The sequence below is a fragment of the Pan troglodytes genome, chromosome 8, assembly GCF_028858775.2.
Source record: "Pan troglodytes isolate AG18354 chromosome 8, NHGRI_mPanTro3-v2.0_pri, whole genome shotgun sequence".
Classification (NCBI taxonomy): Eukaryota; Metazoa; Chordata; class Mammalia; order Primates; family Hominidae; genus Pan; species Pan troglodytes.
The window spans coordinates 41,125,654-41,146,089 of record NC_072406.2 but is presented as its reverse complement, the minus strand read 5'-3'; the positions used below and the strand labels follow the sequence as shown (position 1 = coordinate 41,146,089).

General features: G+C 35.6%; 1 protein-coding gene across 22 annotated transcripts in view; it reads left to right on the top strand.

The window, feature by feature from the left end:
• MPP7 (MAGUK p55 scaffold protein 7) overlaps positions 1-20,436 on the top strand; it is a 255,744-nt gene that overhangs the window by 152,290 nt on the left and 83,018 nt on the right. For all 22 annotated transcript variants that reach the window (XM_507720.7, XM_054660889.2, XM_054660885.2 and 19 more), the window contains 2 exons: positions 4,526-4,603; positions 7,023-7,103. In XM_507720.7, the coding sequence (XP_507720.3) occupies positions 4,526-4,603; positions 7,023-7,103 (159 nt within the window). The remainder of the gene's footprint in view (positions 1-4,525; positions 4,604-7,022; positions 7,104-20,436) is intronic.

Here is a 20,436-nt window from a genome sequence, read left to right as displayed (position 1 = left end):
CTTAAGCCTAAAAACTGTTTTTGGTGCTTTGTATTTTGTAGACTTTATAGACATGTTCCTTATAAGAATTATGCATCTGTGTAGAGATGTTGCAAACACCCTGGCTGGAATTGAAGGCAAAGTACCAGTTGCTCCCAGCGATTCCTATGGGAAGGCTTTATTTGTTTACATTTTTACTTCTGACTGTGTAGCTTGAGCAAAGGTACAGCCTCCAAGTTTTTAGGCTTTATGATATACACACACAGAATAGCTACTTTTCTAGGGCTACTTTGTTAGTGAGTGGGAAGATGAGAAAACTTTAAACTACTAGGGAGATGACAAAGAAGCTGGTCTGGCTCTTCCTGGGATTAGGTAGGAACAAAAGAAAGTCTGCTTTAAGAGTTTGTAACCATCCATGGACTTGTTGGTCCATGGCTTAGGATTTGAGAGTTTTATCCACCAAGTCCTACATTGTAAAGTTAGCAAAGTGGCCAGTGATATTTCAAGGTCATGCATCAGAAATAAATACGTATTTCTGAAAGGATCGTGTCCCATGGATTTTCTTTTTTAGTACCCAGAATCTTCTCCCTACCCCCAGTATTTAAAATATGGAGGTAGATAGGTGTATGCATGCATGTGCTAATTCTAGATCTGGTACCATTAATTAACATGCTGAAGAGTCAAACTACTGGGCAGTAATTTTCAGTACTTTTTTGTACTCGTAATAGAAGCCAATAAAAGGATTACAGCTTTAGTTTACTTAATGTAATGTAATGCAGATGACCATGGTGGAGTCTGTACATCATTGACAGGTATAAAATACATGACTGCATTGGGGGGTACTTTATTCATAGTTTAATTATTGAAGCTTTATTTTTAAAAGTTCTACTGTATGTGTAAGTAAAACAGATTTCCTCACTAAAATTAAACATTTATTTTTAGGAAGTATGTAAATGAAGGTAACTATGGCTTCCTTATGAGAACTGCTTACATATTAAAATGATTTTTATTTTTACTGATGTTTTCTGATTACAAATGTAATTATAGGAAAAAAACCCTTATGGACATATACATACAGCATAATGTATATAGATTTTGAAATGTCCTTTTTTCTTAATAGTGCATTTAATATATTTTAGCATGACCTGACTTTTAGGATCTTGTTTTTGAATAACTGTTATATAAAATTAATTTAACCAGATTTCCCCTTTTCTCCAGACTTCTTTACTCCTAACTCCTTTCCTCCCTCATCTCCTTCTCTGCTTCCTCCTCTTCCAGTTGCTCAGGGGAGAAAAATGAAGTATACGTTTTTTTTTGTTTTTGTTTTTGAGATGGAGTCTCGCTCTGTAGCCCAGGCTGGAGTGCAGTGGTGAGATCTCGGCTCACTGCAACCTCCGCCTTCCGGGTTCAAGCCATTCTTCTGCCTCAGCCTCCCTAGTAGCTAGGACTATAGGTATGCGCCGTCATGGCCGGGTGATTTTCATATTTTTAGTAGAGATGAGTTTTCACCATGTTGTCCAGGCTGGTCTTGTACTCCTGACCTCAAGTGATCTGCCCACCTTGGCCTCCTAAAGTGCTGGGATTATAGGCATGAGCCACCACACTCGGTCTGAAGTGTACTTTTATTATGTCATTGAATCTGCAAAGGGAAATGTGTAGTTAAAATAAATGAGGTTTTGCAGGTTTGGCTACACCTGATACTTAATAATTGATGCTAGATTGCTCATTGATGATGAAGCCACATCTTTGGTTATATATTTGTCTACTAGATCCCCAAATGTTCCCACTTCGGGAAATTTGTCACCCTGTATCAGAGTAAATTTTTCTGGGATATAAAGAGAAATTATAGACTGCATAAAGTTATGTCATGTTCTCCAAGAAGAAGGCTACTGGCTCCATGTGGGTATTTAAATGTAAAGTAAATAAAATTAAATAAAATGAAGAATTCAGTTCCTCAAGTCAAGCCACAGCTCAAGTGCTCAAAAGCCACACGTGGCCAGTGGCTAACCATATTGGACAAACGGCTATAAAACATTTTCACCATCACAGGCAGTTCTGTTAGATAGCCTTGGGGTGAAGTCTATATGTGTTGCCTGTTTATTAGAATTGAAAAATCATTTTTTTCTTTTGGTTATCATAAATAGTAATAAAAAGCAGAATTTCTGTCAATATTTTTGGAAACAGTGAAAATATTGTTTTCCAATTTTGAGCTCAAAATTATTTAGAGTAAATTTTTACTCCCCTACCAACTTAATTTTTAAAATGATGCCGTAAAGTAAAACACATACGCAACACAGGGTTACCAGAACTTTGAAATTCTAGAACATTTAAAAAATGTTTGATATGGCACAAAATCCAGGAGTGGGCAGGCTAGGGGTGGGATACTCTATCAATTGGGTCAGGATCTGGAGAAGATGATGGAAGAGAAACTGACTATTTGTGAAAGACGCTCAGAAGAAGCAAATGAAGTGGAGAGATAATGTGTTTATTTGAGGCACATAATTTTATGTTATAATTAGAGTATTCATAGAAATTAACCTGGGAAAATTGGAAGCCATCAGAAAGAAAACACAAGGGATGAAGAGGAACCACCAATGAGAAAGAAAATATAAGGGATGGAGAGGAACCACCGATGATCCTCTAGTCAGTGGAAGCAGTCACTGCAATTTGTTATATATCTTTCCAGCCTTCCTTTCTATGCTCTACAAACTGGCCATATTCATTAGGCAGCCAAGGATCGCAGTGAAGAACACAGATGAGATGTCAGTCTGAGAGGAAAAGTGGGTGATTAGGAGCTCCAGCACTGAGCCAGATGGCTTGAGCTTGAAATCTCAGCTCTGCCTCTTACTGTCTGCAAGAACATAGCAACTTGTTTAACTCCTATTTATCTGTAAAATGAGATGGTCCTGCTGTCTACCTCTTTATTTTCTTGTGAGAATTGAGGAATTCAAATTTTAAACTCATTAAAGACTATGTTACTAGTATTACTGACCTATTAGGTGGGTAGTACAGGCACCTGGTAAGTTCTTAATAAGTCTCTATGTTTATTATAGCAGGGAAGCAGACATTTAAACAAGTAACTGCAGTCAGGTTAGATGAGTTTTGTGATAGGGTAAGTTAAGTATTCTGTGATACTATATGTTGAGATGTCTTAATTCTCGATAATTATTTAAACAAAGTGAATTTAGCTCAGTATGATTGGTTTTTGTTTTAAATTATATGTTCATAGTTTCTCAAATCAAATCTAACTCTTTTTATAGCTTACAGTCTTTAAAGTTTGTTTATTACCTTGTTATGATACATCTTTAAAATTTCTAAGATATTAAGTAAAAATGTGGCTCTGATCATTCTGGTAATATCATAAGTGTCAAAATTCTTTCCCTGAAGCTTTACATTGTGTACTGGGTTGCCAAAAAGGTAATAGAATCCTCTCTTAGCAATAGCATCTGGCTAATCAGAATAAAATTTATCTTCCAGACTTTTACAATGGAGTTTGGTTAGCTTTGAGTATAATTAAAGAGTGTATTACTTGATACCTGTTAAAGACAGGAAATTGTGAGGTGCAACTGTTTTTTGTATATGGTGGGGGACATTGTTCTTCAACTATAAATAAAAAGAGACTAAAGTGAGTTTTCAAGTTTAAAATATGAAAGGACACCTACACAAGAGCTGAAATAGATGAAACTTAAGTGCTGACAGTTATATGTTTGTCAACACGTCTTTTGTTTCTCAACTTTCTGCTAGATTTTTCAAGGAACTCAGTGTGTCTTACATGGGATTTATGTAGATTCTTGCCTTTGTGTTTCTTGGGTCACAATAATGGGAAATGAAGGGCTAAATTTTTTAAAATTTATTATTATAATTATTTTACAATATGAAAAATGATCTCATTTATGCTAAATAATTATAAGAAATGCCACTAGTTATGAAAAATCCCTTCATTTCTTAGAAATTTGAAGTTGAGGGGGAAAGTTGGCAATTTCAAAAAAAAAGAATGAATAAGTATAATAAAAGGAACAGTGTGCTTGAGCAGATGTTCCTGGATGTGGCACCCAGGCACAAATAGTGCCAGCTCCTTCCGTCTTGACAGTGATTCCATACCAACCTGCCAAAATGTGGCTGACAGTTTATTGCTTTGCTTTAATCATAATTTACATTTTTAGCAGGAATATAAGCTGCAACTGATACTTGAAATATTGCAGCAATAGATTTTAGATATAATAGACATCACAAAACTTAACATGCTTATTGAGGGGAAAGACAAAGACTTAGTTTTCAAGTGGGTTCTGTTTGATTAAGACTGTTTTTTCCATTTGACTCCATGTTGTAAACACTGGGCCATAGTAATAGATGAATTAGGCACACATACGTGTCACCTATGGGTTTATATTAGCATGTACAAACATATTACATGTGTGTAATATGTCATAAACATATAACTTTAGGATATTCAAGGATTCAGATTCTCTTTTCAAGTATAAAAATGTGCAGCTATCTGAGATTGTTTGCTAGCAGGTGAACTTATATGCATTTGATTTTCTTCCAGATTCATGAAAAACTACACTACTATGAGAAGCAGAGTCCGGTGCCCATTCTCCATGGTGCGGCGGCCTTGGCCGATGATGTAAGTGTGACTCTCCGAGCTCACCGGGATGTGTCTGCTGCAGACCTGGCCCAGGCAGAACCTGTCCTAGTGCAGACAGATGCGTGTGATCCTATGAGTGAAAAGCAGAAGAGGTTACAAATGTTTCCAAAAGTCCTGTCGTCACTGAGCTTATGTTAATATTATGTTGATTTTCATTCACTTTTCTGTTCTAAAAATTTTACATGTAGCTACTCTCTTGTTCTGCTTTCGTAACTTCGTAATAGACATTTTAGGCTTTAAACTCATGGAGAGAGAGAAGCTGTCAGCTGTTGGTGTTCTGAGAAAGTCACAGACAAGAGGAATGCTTTGGAGAAATAAAGACAAATGAGATAGCTCTATTGCTGACAGTACTAAAAAATGACAGATACTAGGATACGAACGAGGCATATGAAATAATATGAAATACATAAAAAGACAGGATTGTTTTCATAATGGATTATAAAACATAGTAATGATTTATGGATATTAGACTTTTCCAAATTACCTTCATAACCAAAAAATAAATTTAAGAAGCAGTTGGCATTGATGGAGTAGTTAATTTCCTGTAGCTATAATTTTATTTTGAACTTGGGGGAAGGGAACTAACTTGCTGATTCTTACTGTTAACTTTCGGACTCGGATGAATTGAGAACACACCTGGATAAACTATAAAGGACATGAAGCTGGAAGAGAAATATGTTTAGTGCGAAGGCTGGTTTTAGTGATAACCCGTAGCTTATTTGTTGCTTTTAATATTTCTTTCCTTTATTTTTTAAGACAAGCTATATAATTCAGTGTGGTAAAATATCCAGGCCATAATATAATTAAAAAATTGGCCATCTTGAGAAGTTGATTTTATTTGAACTACTTTGCATTCTAATTTAGAAAAAACACATATGTAATAAATATGCAAGTTGCGTGCTATTTGTTTAGTTTCCATTTTTCTTTTTGTTTTTATCTACAAAGATTACAAGTATGTTTCAGTATATATTTAATGAGGAAGCTTACTTCTGCATTATTGAAGCAGAATTTTTTAAATGAAGGCAAATAAAGTTGTAGATACAGTTGCTCAAGTAAGGCACGAAAGCCTTAAAAAATCAGTTTTAAAACATTTACTATTCAGAGTTTTGGGAAACATTTGTTTATAAACCAATGTTGTTGTGGCCCAATCATATTGCAAAAATATTCCTTTATAAAAAGTTAGAGACTGCTATATAAATATGATAAACCATAGTATCTTATAATTTGTCAGAGCAGTATATTTAAATGTTAAAATATATTATGTTTTAAGTGACTAAAGTGTGCAAATGACCTTTATGTCTTTTTGTAAGTTAAAAATGCTGTAGAAATATTACCTCAAAAAAGTAAAAGCAGTGTTTGAAAGGTAATTAATGACTGTATAATTTTCTATGATTTTATTTTTTGTGTACAATTTATATTATGCCCTTCTTTTAGAGAAAATTCCTTTTCCAGAGATAAGAGCAATTATTTTTAGCTTGTTAGAAAAAGTAGGGGCAAATGGAAATTTCATGCAAGGTTTTAAGACGGGTTTTTAAATAAAAATGCATCTATACATATGCCACGTATTTCATAATTCTAATCTTTTTTCCTGTTTGAGTCTTGCTTTTTTTAAGAAAATTATGAGATCTTTCCTATAGCCTAAAATTGAATGGGAATTTTGATAGGAATATCTCTTAATGGAAGATATGGGGCAGGTTTGAAGTTGTAACACCTTCTTTATGTAGAACCCAAATGGGAATTCTCGGTTATTATAGTAGAGTACAGTCAGCATTTTTGGTACCAGGGTAGCTAGCTGTCAACCCATTATAGCTCATTTTACAATTGGTACTATGATTGGTTGGTATTTAACAGATTTCTTCATCTGTATAGGTAAACATAATAAAAATTTCAGGCCATTTGCTCTATTAGGGGCATTCTAATTATTTTTACCCTAGCTCTAAACAGCACAGCTACTGTGGGTTTTTGGAATCCCCATGGGTTTTTGGAAACCCTGTGGATTTCACCACCTCATTCAGAAGCTCTGTTTTTGTGGGGGTTGGGGGAGGTTACAGTGTCAAAGCTTTATCCAGTTCTTCTTACAAGTGGTCCTTTGTCTAGGTGCAAAAGACCATTCACATGGATGAAGTGCTGGGGTTTGCCCTCCTTGCAATAAATCAGAAGGTGATCTGGCTGATACGATTACTTGATTTGTACTCAGCTGAGAGCCTGGGCTCGGATCTGGACTACCGAAGGTCTAAAAAGAAGAGCAATGATTGATGATCTGTTTTCTTTTATGCTGACCTCTCCTTAAACATTGGAAAGTAATAGCCTTGAGCAAGTCAGATTCTCAGTTGTCACACACCCAATCCCACAATGCTCTTACTAAATGTTCTTTAAGTCAATGTAATCTCCGTTGCAGCTGGCCGAAGAGCTTCAGAACAAGCCATTAAACAGTGAGATCAGAGAGCTGTTGAAACTACTGTCAAAACCCAATGTGAAGGTGAGGACATGTTACGCCGGTAATAAATACCTTCAAACAGGGCCACTTTCTGAGCCTTCAGATGAATTTTGTTTCGAGCATCAATTCTCAAGTAAATGTATTTTGAATAGGGCACAGTATTTTAATAGCCTAAATCCTATTAATGAGAAAGAGGCGAGCTTTTGATTATAATGTGATGAGAAACTGCAAAATACTCTTATTGGGAAGCTCAGAATTTAAGTTCTGTCAAATGTAGCTTCAAGGTCATTTTTGTTTTAAGTAAAGTTAAGAGTACACTATACAGAACCTACTAGTAATTTTGTTTAGGTCCATTTTACTTGGGTAGTTAATGGGATTCCAATATGTTTGACAAACGTACCTATTTTTCTATAGGGTCATTTCAGCATTCCTCTTTCTTTCCCCTTTCACCTCCCCATTTCCTGTCCCTTTACTAATTTATGTTTCAAAATGTCATTCCATTTTACAGAGAAGAGCACTTTTCCAGTGTAAAATACCCGTAAAATATTGGCAGACAGATTTCAATTCTCCCTTTCCATTGCCTCCTAAGTTTATCACTTATTTTTCCTCCAAATGTGATCAGTTTACAGCAGGCATTTCAGAATTTTCCTACATTATTCTGAAGTCATTACTGCACTAAATCCTGCACTGTATACATTTTGGACTTGACGCTGGGGCAATTATGTGTCAGATATTGTTCTGTGAGTCAGAATTACATATAGGTTACATAATTACATAATTAAAATGATCATTTAGCTTGTGATGATTACTGGTGAGCATATGTAGAGTGTTGAATGAAAATTTCTTCCTAGATGTAAAAACTAGTTTCTACTTTTTTTGAGAAATAGCTTTCAGAATTTAAAACTTGGTTTTAAATTTATTTTTATAAAAAGAGAGATGGTATTAAATAAAAGATGAGGTTAAAAACATGTGGCAGGCGCCTGTAGTCCCAGCTACTCGGGAGGCTGAGGCAGGAGAATGGCATGAACCTGGGAGGCAGAGCTTGCAGTGAGCTGAGATCGTGCCACTGCACTCCAGCCTGGGCGACAGAGCGAGACTCCGTCTCAAAAAAAAAAAAAAAAAAAAAACCCAAAAAAAACCATGCGTGGACTATAAACCCTATTGCTGTAAAAGCTAAACAGGCTATGATTAATGATGTGAGGGTAATTGATTTGTAGTGGTTTAGGAAGTTTATTAAATTTTTGTTCTGAAAGAACAAGGATCAGATTAGAGCAGAAAAGTTCCTTGATGTTAAATACAAAGTGTGTAAAAACGTTAAGGAGATTTTTAGCCACAGAACGTTCTGAAGATTTCTTCATTTGGTCTTAGACTGCACCTGAGAAGTTAGTATCACCCAGGGGAGGGTGAGGTTAGCTATGAATATCTTGTTAAACTCCTTTTTGAAATTATTGTTTTGGTTCAAGGGTATTAGAAATGAAAGCAGCATGTTTCAGACAAAAAAAATCCCCGATTATGGTATTTGGTTCAAGAGTGTTTCAAATGGAATAGCTAATTATGCAATATTATACTGAATGAGAACTGATATTTGGCTCAAGAGGGAGGTATGACTTTAGACGTTATTAAGAAGGGCCATTTGATAAAATTTTATAATTAGTTAAATTTTATGTGGAAAATATTTTAGGTGGATAATTTGGTTATTTTTCATTTTATCTAGCAGTGTGACTAAAGAATTGTGTAAAGTTAGCATGAAAGACATATATTCATATGTGTAGAAAATAGGTAATATTCCAGGATACATGATGTTTTGTTTGGCAATGTCAGTTTGTAGTTAGCTAGTCTTGGGAATAAAGTATCTTTTTTCCTTTTTTGATCTAACATTTAACATTGCTTTTCTTGAAGTCATTCTTATTATCTACCATCGCTTTGACCTCATTTCCATATTACTTTAACAAGTTAAGCCCCCAAATAAATTTTAGACTATTTCAGGATATAATCAGTTAATCTATTTTTGTCCCTGGAGTAAACTAAAATCTTTTTGTGATTGTTTTCCTTTTAAACAGAAGCAAGGTATGTAGGTTGTTAGTTGAATTGACAGTTAAAATATGAAAAATGTAACTCTAGTGTATTAATTTGAATATTTAATTTCTAGTGGATTAGGGAAGTTACTTACTTTTTAAAGATTTGCTATTTCATTTTAAATACTTAATTCATTGGACTGAAAAGGAAGTTGAAATATATCTTCAAAGTAATAGAACTTTAAAAAGACACAGATACGGCCAGGCACAGTGGCTCAAGCCTGTAATCCCAGCACTTTGGGAGGCCGTGACGGGCGGATCACGAGGTCAGAAGTTCGAGACCAGCCTGGCCAACTTAGTGAAACCCCGTCTCTACTAAAAATACAAAAAATTAGCCAGGTGTGGTGGTGTGCGCCTGTAATCCCAGCTACTCGGGAGACTGAGGCAGGAGAATTGTGTGAACCCAGGAGGCGTGCCAATTCTTTCTGAAAATTTTTATAACTTTCTTTGGCAGTTTATAAATGTCACCAGCAACGGATCTTCATTCATTCATTTATTCTTAGATTTTTTTTCTTCTAATGCCTAGTGTGTGCCAGGCCCTATGGATGCAGATTATAGAGGATATATGTACACTAGTGAAGGTGATAGGAGAAATACTGATTTAAAAGAGGGAGCGTATGGAAATGATATGGAATACATAGGAATGGCGCTAAACCCAAACTTGGGCAGGGGGAGAATATTGAAGAAAACTTTACAGAGGAAGTGGCATATAAGTTGAGACCTTACGGTACAGTTTGAGGGAATCAGCAAGGGGACAAAGGAGTGGGAGATGGGTTGGGGTGGGATGTGAAAAAGAAATGATTTAGGTACAGGGAAGAGCATGTGAAGTCCCATAAAGGAAAACTTTAAGTTTGAAGATGTAAAAATGCAAACGCAGCCTCAGAACGGGCGAACAGTGGCTTGCGAAGGAAGAAGGGGTGAGAGTTTGGAGCTGAGGAGTCGACCTTTTGAGTAGGGTTTGCCCAGGATAGTCGGCTTCATGCCTGCAGTTCCAGCATTATTAGTAATAGCCTTTCTCCCACTTTCAATTGTTTCCCTATTTGGGTGATAAATTATATGGCCACACCTGAAATCGTGAGCTTATAAAAAAGTGGAAAGCCATTGAAAGGATCTGAAGCAGGAAGTGACATGTCACTCCCTATGTAGTCTACAGACCAAGCTTTTGAGGCATTGGGTGGTGTAGAATGGGAGAAATGCAATACTGAATGGAGGAAGGCCAGTGGGAGCCTATAGGAATAATTCACATAGAGCACTAGCACTTTGGGAGGCCGAGGTGGGCTGATCACCGGAGGTCAGGAGTTCGAGACCAGCCTGGCCAACATGGTGAAACCCCATCTCTACTAAAGATACAAAAATCCCGGGTATGGTGGCGGTGGCAGGTGCCTGTAATCCCAGCTACCTGGGAGGCTGAGGCAGGAGAATCACTTGAACCTGGGAGATGGAGGTTTCAGTGAGCCAAGATCACGCCGCTTCACTCTAGCCTGGGTGAAAGAGTGAAACTCAGTCACACACACACACACACACACACACACACACACACACAGACACACACACACACCACACGATTGAGGTCCTAATGAAAGAGTGTGGGATGGGTGGAAGGAAGCACGGGGGATGGGCAGCTTGAGGGACAATTGTAATACGTGGTCTTGGAATAACAAATAGTTTGGGAAAAAATGAGAAAAGTCACCACTAGAGTGAACTTCAAATAGATTAAAAATTTAAGTGTAAAAAGTTGAACCATAAGAATATTTTTAATTGAAAAAATATGTATTAGAAGAAAATTTGCAAGTTATGTTATCATGGAATAGAAAAGCATTTGATCCACAAAGACAGGAATACACACATACAGACACAAACATGCACCCATAAAGGAAAGAATATTTTAAAATCCATAAGTGAGATTAGAAGGAACATTTATTAATATACATGATTTATGATATCTGTCCTTAATAAGATGTGATAATTTATTATGTTCACTTTTACTTTTTGCAGAGTGACTTGATAAAGACTTAAAAGGAAACAAATATTCTTTTTTGATAATACATAATTGTATTTTTCATTCAAATTATAAAGAAAGTAGAAGCCCCTATCGTCATTGCTTTATTAGTGAGGATGCATATCTTTTCCTATGCTTATATGTTTTTATTTCTTCTGTGAATTGCATGTTCGTATACCTCTAGGGATAACTGCTCTTGGCTGGCTGCATTACCTTTCAACCCTTTCTGTATATATAAATATTAAATGTTTTTTCCCAGTATATTCTGTGGGATCATAGAATGCACTACTTAATGTGATTTTTTTTTCTTTTAATATTTTTGGCATTTTGTAGCCTTCTCTTTGTGTCAACAAAATTACCTATTTTAACTTACAGACGAACCTTTGTTATTTCTGCTTTTCTGCTATTTAAATAACACTATGATGCACATCTTTTGTATATTAGAGGATTTTATGGAATATTTTGTCAAAATATACTTTAATTAGGGCAGTAAATTATTGGGGCATACATAATGTTTGTACATTTTACAGTTTTGATCATTGTTTCTAGCTTGTTGTTAAGACAGACCTTCTTGAGCACCTGCAGTATAGTGCATGAGAAGGCCTGTTTCCCTATGCTGTTGCAATTTATATGCAATTAATTGCATAAGCTCTTTTCGACTAATATTCTTTCTTTTTTTTTGAGACAGAGTCTCGCTCTGTCACCCAGGTTGGCGTGCAGTGGCACAATCTCAGCTTACTGTAACCTCCACCTCCCAAGTTTAAGCGATTCTCCTGCCTCAGCCTCCTAACTAGCTGGGACTACAGGTGCGCGCCACCACACCTGGCTAATTCTTGTGTTTTTTTGTAGAGTCGGGGTTTTGACATGTTGGCCAGGCTGGTCTTGAACTCCTGGCCTCAAGTGATCCACTCACCTAGTCCTCCCAAAGTGCTAGGATTACAGAGGTGAGCCACCATGCACAGCCCCAACTAATATTCTTTTTTAGCTTTGCTAGTTGAGTACCACTAGAATATAAGCCACATGAGAATAGGGAATAAAAATTGCAGGTGTATAGCAGGCTTTCATTGAGTACTGTGTGATTAAATAATGATTAGTAAAAATTTTGTGTTTTTCCTAATGACTTGTGAGTGACATAAGAATATAAAATCATTATTATAGATTTCTCCGTAGTTATTTTTCTTTAATCTTACATGCATTTTCTAAGACTGGGTAGAAATATGTACTTTTATATAGTAGAATTTGGCATTCTTTTTCTTTATGACTTCTGGGCACTGAGTTAGCTTGGAAAGGACTTGTATTCTTCATGACGAGTTTACGAAAATTGTCTTTCCTATTTTCTTTTGGCTTTTTAAAAATGTGATTTTTTGAAGTTTGAAATTATTACTCTGTATGAAAATTTGGTGTATGGTATAAGATGTGGTTCTAGTTTTTTTTTATTCAAGTGGATGGTAATTTTCTCACAGTTTGATTTATCTTTATTATATATCTGAATCTGTTTTGAACTCTTGGTTTGATTGCTGTTAATTTGGTTATCTTATTGTTTTAGTAATTGTAGCATGATACCTTCTAAGGCCAAATTCCTATCATTATTCTTGCAAATGTATTTTCCCAGAAGAAATTTGGAATTCTCTTTTATGTCATAAAAAAAACCCATTGGGATGCAATTAAATTTTCCAGAGACCATGGCAATTTATTTATTTAGATCAAATTGTTCCTTATATAACCCTGGACTATTTCCTGCTAAGTCTATTCCCAGGCCTGATGTGTACGCGTGTGTGCCGGCATGCATATATTTATATGTATACACACATCTACACATATGTATAAATTAATTTTCCCCCATGGTATACTATTTACTGAGTATTTTCTAACAAGTATGTTGTTTCTATACAGTAAACATGTTAATTTCCATAATACTTATTTTATACCACCTTACCGAAGTATCTCATTTAATTTTCAATGTTATTGACAAGATTTTTTAAAAATCTTTTCCTGTTTAGTAATTATAGATAATTTCCCCCCTTACCTTATTGCCTTGATATGACTTGCAGGAAAAAATGCTCAAAACTTGTAGTAAAAACAGGATATGCTTTTGTTTTTCTGTACTTTTATGGGGATACTTCTGTGCTTCCTGTTATTAATAAGTATGATGTTTGTGGCTGGTTTCTGATAGAATATTTTACAAAGTTTTGTTGTCTCATTTAAAAAAAATAAATCAGAATTATGTTAAATTTTGTCAAGTGCCTTTATGGTACTTATCAAAGTGATCATAGAAACTTTTTTAGTTGTTAGCATAAATAACTGCAGATATTTATGTGATAAAACATTAAATTCTTGGGATTAAAACTTCTTTTTGATAAAAGAAGATTTTTATGTCTAATTTTGTAATATTTTACTTTAGTATTTAAAAAAAATCATCCTGAGACCAAAGTTGTGCTGTCATCTTTTTATACTTTCTGGTTAGGTTTTACATTTGGGTTGTGAGACTTTTGAAAAAGAAATGTTACATTTTACTATGTGTTAGAATTCTGTAAATAACACAGAAAACTGTAATACAACCCTTCATTTGGTTCCAGTGCCATCTCTGGGGAAAGTTTTTTGATAGTGCTTTTAATTTCTTCTGTAGTTATTGATTTAATCCAGCTTTCAAGCTCTTCCAGAATTACTTCATTATTTATTTTTTCCTAGGAAACGTAACATTTTATTAAGATTTCAAGCATGTTGGAATGGTGTTCAATTTATCCTGTTGATTTGTATCCAAAGTTCTGTCCCATTTCTCAGTGCTATTAATATACATATTTTTTCTCTAGTTTCTTGCTCTGCATACCAGAAATGAGTAATTATCTAATCTCTCAAAAGAACTGGCTCATTATTATCAATTCTATTTTTCTTTTTTTTTCTTTTTTTTTTTTTTTTGAAACTAAGTCTCACTCTGTCGCCCAGGCTGATGTGCAGTGGCGCGATCTCAGCTCCCTGCAACCTCAGCCTCTCGGGTTCAAGCAATTCTCCTGCCTCAGCCTCCCAAGTAGCTGGGATTACAGGCACATGCCACCCGCCTGGCTAATTTTTGTATTTTTTGTAGAGATTGGGGTTTCACCATTTTGGCCAGGCTGGTGTCGAACTTCTGACGTCTGGTGATCCGCATGCCCCAGCCTACCAAAGTGTTGGGATTATCGGCAGTAGCCATCGCATCTGGTCTGATTTTTTTCTTTATATCTATCTTTGATTAGATAGTGGGCTCCTCAGCTGTCACACTTGTTTAATTACAAACGCATTTAAGTAGTATGCGGCTTTCTCTTAAATTTGGTCACCTTCCATGGACATTGTGTATGTCATATTGGCATTGATATTAATTTCTTGATTGTCTATAATACATTTTGATAACTTCAATATCCTGACTTATTTAAATTTGTGAGGTTGTTTGGGTTTCGTTTTTTATATTTACAGATGTTAATTTCTAGTTTGACCCATTTTTATCACAATATACAACCTGTTAACCTTTTGAATATAAAATTTGTTAAAAATGTTTGCTTGCTAGTTTGGCCAACTTTTGCAAATATATGAAGGAAAAGAATAGCTATATGGAAAGGATTTTTAAAAAATTTATATATGGTCCTTTACAAGTTTATAGACAAGGTTAAATATACAATGTGACTGTTCCTGAAATAAGATAATCATTAAATTAATTGTAATAGCTAATAAGTCAACAATACGAAGTCTTTACTATGGAGCAGCCTTTTTGCCGTGCACTTTCATGTATTATCTCTTTAATCATTGTGAAGCCCTATTAAGTAGGTACTAATATTAACTCTTTTAAAGATTAAGAAAATTAAAGCTCAAAAACTTGTATCCAGAAATGAAACTGGACCTTTAACAGATGTTTGTTTGTGTGTGTGTGTTCGTGTGTATGTATGTGTGTTTCAGGGATTTTCTGTGTTCTGTACCTAATAAAGAACAAAAGTATATCTTTCTTATTTGTTGGAGGCAGAAAGTGTGAGGGTCATGATCAGCTCAGTATACCACTGGAGGTTATATGAGTAAACAGCAAACCTCTCATAAATGCAGGATGTGGGCAAGCTGACAACTATGTCCGCTACCCAGAAGGAATGCTGAGGGCATTCATGCCCCAAGCGCAAGTGTTTCTGGTGATTAGGCATAATTGAAGCCTGTTAGCAATGATGTGAACCTGTGATCAGTTAAGCAGCTGACCAATCATTACCTCCTCCATGCTCTTTCTACCCAATAAATACAAAGGGTGGTAGAAGCTCAGGGGCTGCCTTTGCTCACTAGAAGCAGGGAGCTCTCTTCTTCTTCCCCTGGCCCTTTCCTTAAAATAGTTTCTTTTGTTTTTTGTTATCATTTCTATGTTCGTCCCTTCATTCAGTCTCATAATGAGGGTCTCAAGCAGTAACAGTGGTAACTGCTGTAATGAGGGTCTCAGGCAGTAACAGTAGTAACTGCTGTAATGACGGTCTCAAGTAGTAACAGTGGCAGTCTGCCACACTTCATGATACACAGGATGGTCTTCTTATCTTTGTTTCTAGCACATAGCACTGTGATTGCAACATTGGGATTCCCAGTAAACGGAATTCAATGTAAATTATTAAATGTTTGGTGGAATTTTTATTCCATTATAGCCTTCTTTGTCTCTACATATAAGATAATTCTGTACATTTATATGACATTCAAACTTTTCTTTCATAGTCTTTAATTCATAATAGTATAAGATCGTGATTTTGTTCATTTTACTCTTTAGGAATCTCTTGCTGTGTTCAGAAGAATGCCAACACTTTTCTTGTATAACCTGTTGCCCTCAAGTCTTTGATAGTTAGGAAATGACTTGTCATTCTGTAACAATAGTGTCACTGGAGAACTGTCAAAAATTGAAAGATTATACCCAGAATGAATTGATCAGTCAATTGCCATATTGAAAAATAGATTATTCTTATTAGTCAATAATGTCTGCAAAATCCAGTTCAGGAAAATAAATGCAGTATAAAAGAAACAATAGGTGTCTGAAAATGTAAAAGTAAGTAGCCAAAGGCCTAACTAGATTAATTGAATGTGAATACTTCCTGCAGTGATGAAATAGGCAAAATCAATAATGTTGGTGGCATTTAGGGGCATTGATGGAGGGATATTGTTCTATATAGAGACTTTGTTTCTAGGGGAAGCAGAGATAGTCATTAATAAATCAGAACCACTTCTAACCATCAAATTGCCACATTAAAGGCAAATTAAACTGTATGAGTCATCATTCCGGGGGCTCACTTTTGATAAAACAGTGAAGTGACATCATCTCTAGAATATGGCATTATAATTTAGGAAGTCATGGAAAATTTGGTAGATTTTTTAAAAGGCAATAAAATAAGAAGATTTGTTGTAATTTTTAGCTTCCAAACATTCACTTAAGAGAAATTACTCACTGCCTGAGCATGCAAGATGAATGAAGCTTCATTAAAGCAAGCTGAAGGAAAAAGTTAAGCTCCTTCTGGAGGGATAAATCAATGTTGCTCATCCTTATAAGCTAGACACTTAATTCTGTGAACCTGACAGATACTTAGAACATAAAGTTGACTCCAGGGGGTCCAGTGCAGTGAGTGCTTGTGAGTCTGATGAGTTACAAGGCCTAGTGTTCAATTTCCTGCAGATTCTTCTGAGCAACAGGTAAACCCATCAGTTGTGATTGGTGGCTCTGGCATATGGAAACACAATTTCCATTTAAGTATTGCCTTTTTAAAGGCAAGTCTGTATATTAAAGAATAAAATCACCTCAGTTAAAACAGGATAATGGAATGCAAAATTTTAGTTGTCCAAAATTAAAAATGTTGCTATCCAACAATATTTGTAAAACAAAGTTATTAAAAATTACAAACTTAATGCCTATGAAATTATTTTGGAATGCAGACATGGAACAAAGCCAAGTAGAAAAAATATTTAGCTGATGTTCTTAATATTGCCTGTCAATTATCATAATTGCTTCATTTAAAAACATTTTATTCAGCTATCTCTGTTTTACTATGTGCAAGATATGCCATAGATACACAGACAGTAGATACTCCCAGTGTTCTTTATTCCTCTGTATGGACCCACATTTCCATCTGCCAACATTTTCCTCCTGTCTGAAAGACTTCCTGTAACATTTCTTGCAATGCAAGTCTGCTGGCAGTGAATTCTTTCAGCTTGTGTATATTTTTCAAAACTTTTCAATACCCCTTCATTTCTAAAAGATATTTTTGCTGGGTATAGAATTCTAAGTTAACAGTATTTTTCTTTGAGTATTTTAAAGATGTTGCTCCATTGTTTTGTGGCCCACATTGTTTCTGATGAGAAGTGTGCTGTCGTTTTTATTCCTTATTCTTTTATATATAATGTGTTTTTTAAATCCTTTGGATGATTTCAATATTTTCTTCCTGGTTTTAAGCATTTTGGTGGTGTTTTATGTTTTCTTTGTGCTTGGGTACATTGAGCTTCTTGAACATGTGGGTTTATACTTTTTTCATCATATTTGGACTATTTTCTGCCATATTTCTTTAAATAGTTTCCAGCAACTGCCCCCTTTCTTTGGAGATGCCAGTTAACATGTATATTAGGCCATTTAAAGTAGTTCCCCAGATCACTAAGTCCTATTCAGTCCTATTCATAATTTCTCAGTATATTTTCTCCTTGTGTTTCATTGTGGACAGCTCATGTTGCTTATTCTACAGGATTACTTTTCCTTCTGCAGTATCTATATTAATCTCATTCAGTGCACTTTTTTCTTATTTCATACTTTCCATCTCTAGAAGTTTGATTTGAGTAATTTTTATATATTCTATTTCTCATGTTCAGTGTTTCCTTTAACTTTTTAGAACATTTGAAATACAGTTAAATAATAACTTTTAATTTTCTTGTCTGCTATCTGTGTAATTTTAGGGTTTGGTTTTATCCAGTTTTATCATCTGTGTAATTTCAGTATTTGGTTTCATTGTTTCATTTTTTTCTTCATTATGAGCAGTATTTCTGCTTTCTTTGCATACCTAGTAATTTTGAGTCATTGTGAGTTTTATCTTGATTAACTACCAGTTACTGTGAGTTTTATCTTGTTGGATGCTGGGTATTTTTGTGTTTCTTTGGATCAACCTTCTCCAACCATTTTGGCACCAGTGATCGGCTTCATGGAAGACAAGTTTTTCCACAGATGGGGGTTTGGGGAGTGATTTCAGTGTGATTCAAGTGTATTCCATTTGTTGTGTACTTTATTTCTATTATTATTACATAATCACCATAATGTAGGATCAGTGGGAACCTTGAGCTTATTTTCCTGCAACTAGATGATCCCATGTAGTGGTGATGGGAGACGGCGACAGATCATCAAGCATTAGTTTCTCATAAGAAGCATGCAACCTAGATCCTCGCATACTCAGTTCACAATAGGGTTCACGCTCCTATGAGAATCTAATGCTGCTGCTGATCTGACAGGAGGCAGAGCTCAGGTGGTAATGCAAGCAATGGGGAACAGCTATAAATATAGATGAAGCTTTGCTCATTCTCTACTACTCACCTCCTACTGTGCGGCCTGGTTCCTAACAGGTCATAAGCGGGTACTGTTCTGTGGCCTGGGGTTGAAGACCCCTGCTATAGATAGTATTCTTGAGCTTTATTTTGTTATACAGTTAAATTACTTGGAAACATTTTGATCTTTCAGAGGCTTATTTTAAGCTTTTTTTTAGGTGAGATCATAGCATTAAATCTTGGGCTTATTTTTTCCACTATTGAGACAATACCCATCCCATAACTCTTCTCAGTGCCTATGAATTATGAGGATTTTCCTGCTAACTGATGAGAACAAGAACTATTTCTGCCCTATGCAAACTTCAGGGATTATTCCTTGTAATGCAGTTTCTCAACCTTAGAATTATTGACATTTATGGGCTGGATAATTGTTTCTGGAGTTTAGGGGACTGCCCTGTATATGATCAAATGTTTAGGAGCATCCCTGGCCTCAATACAGTAGATGGCAGTAACATCCTTTAAATTAAGACAATCAAAAATTGTCTCCAGATATTGCCAATGGCTCCAAGGGAGTACAATTGCCCTCAGTTAAGAGCCACTGCTCTAATTCTTTCTGGTAGTTTTCTTATATGCATGCCATGGCTAAGGACTTTGCTCAGGACTCAAGGGAGACCTCCTACAGATCTCCCAAATTCTGTATCTGCCACCCTTTCCTCTTCTATAGGCTTACCTGAGAACCTAGTCAGTTGACGTCTTTGGATTCCCAGCTCTGTTTTCCCAACTCAAGGAGACGGCTGAGTTTTGCCTGTGTTTCTTTTTCCCCATCACAGCCTGGAAACTCTAGGCTGCAATGCTGGGGCAATCATAGGCTCACATTGTTTCCTGTCTCTCAGTGATCTCTGTCCTTTGTTGCTTGATACCCAGCATCTTTGAAAACTATGGTTTCATTATCCTTTATTTTTATATATTTTTAGTTTCTAGTTTTTCAGGTGGATTCCTGTTAACCTCATCTTGGTCCTCATCTTTATTCTTGAAAGATACTTTTGCTGGGTACACAATTCTGGACTGGCTATTATTTTTTCTAAGCACTTTGAAGGTATTTGAATTGTCTTCTGGTGTCTACTGCTGCTGTTAATCAGCGGTCAATCAATTTTCTTCTTTCCTTTCTCATGATCTGTCTTTTTTTGCTCTGAGTACTTTTAAGATCTTCTCTTTGCCTTTGCCATTTTGTATTTCTGCTGTGATGTATTAAGCATAGGTTTCTTTTTATCTTTCCTTGTTCCTAAAGGATATATCAGGCTTCGTGAACCTTTAGAGTCTTTCTCTCATCACTTCTCAAAAATTTGCAGCCATTATCTTCTCAGGTATTTTATCATCTTGATGTTGTTTATTTCTTCCCCTTTAAAACTCTTGTTGGATACAAAAAGCATGAACCACAAAGGAAAAAAACATTTATTGAGCTCATTAAAATTAGAATCCTTTATTGAGCAAAAATCACCAAGAAGGAGAGTGAAAGGGCAAGCTACCAAAAGGGAGAATGTATTTCTAGCACATGTGACTGATAAAGACTGGGTCCAGCATATTATAAATAGTTCATACAAATTAATAAGAAAAAGACAGATGCAATAGAAAACCATGCAAATATCTTGAGGAGGCATCTCACCAAGAGACACACATGCCCAATAAACACAAATGGGTTTCATTCTCATTCATTTTAAGAAAAATGAACATTTCAACCACAGGAGATACCGCTATACGCTTGGAATGGCCAAATTTAGACTAATAATGTAAAATGTTTGGGATCATG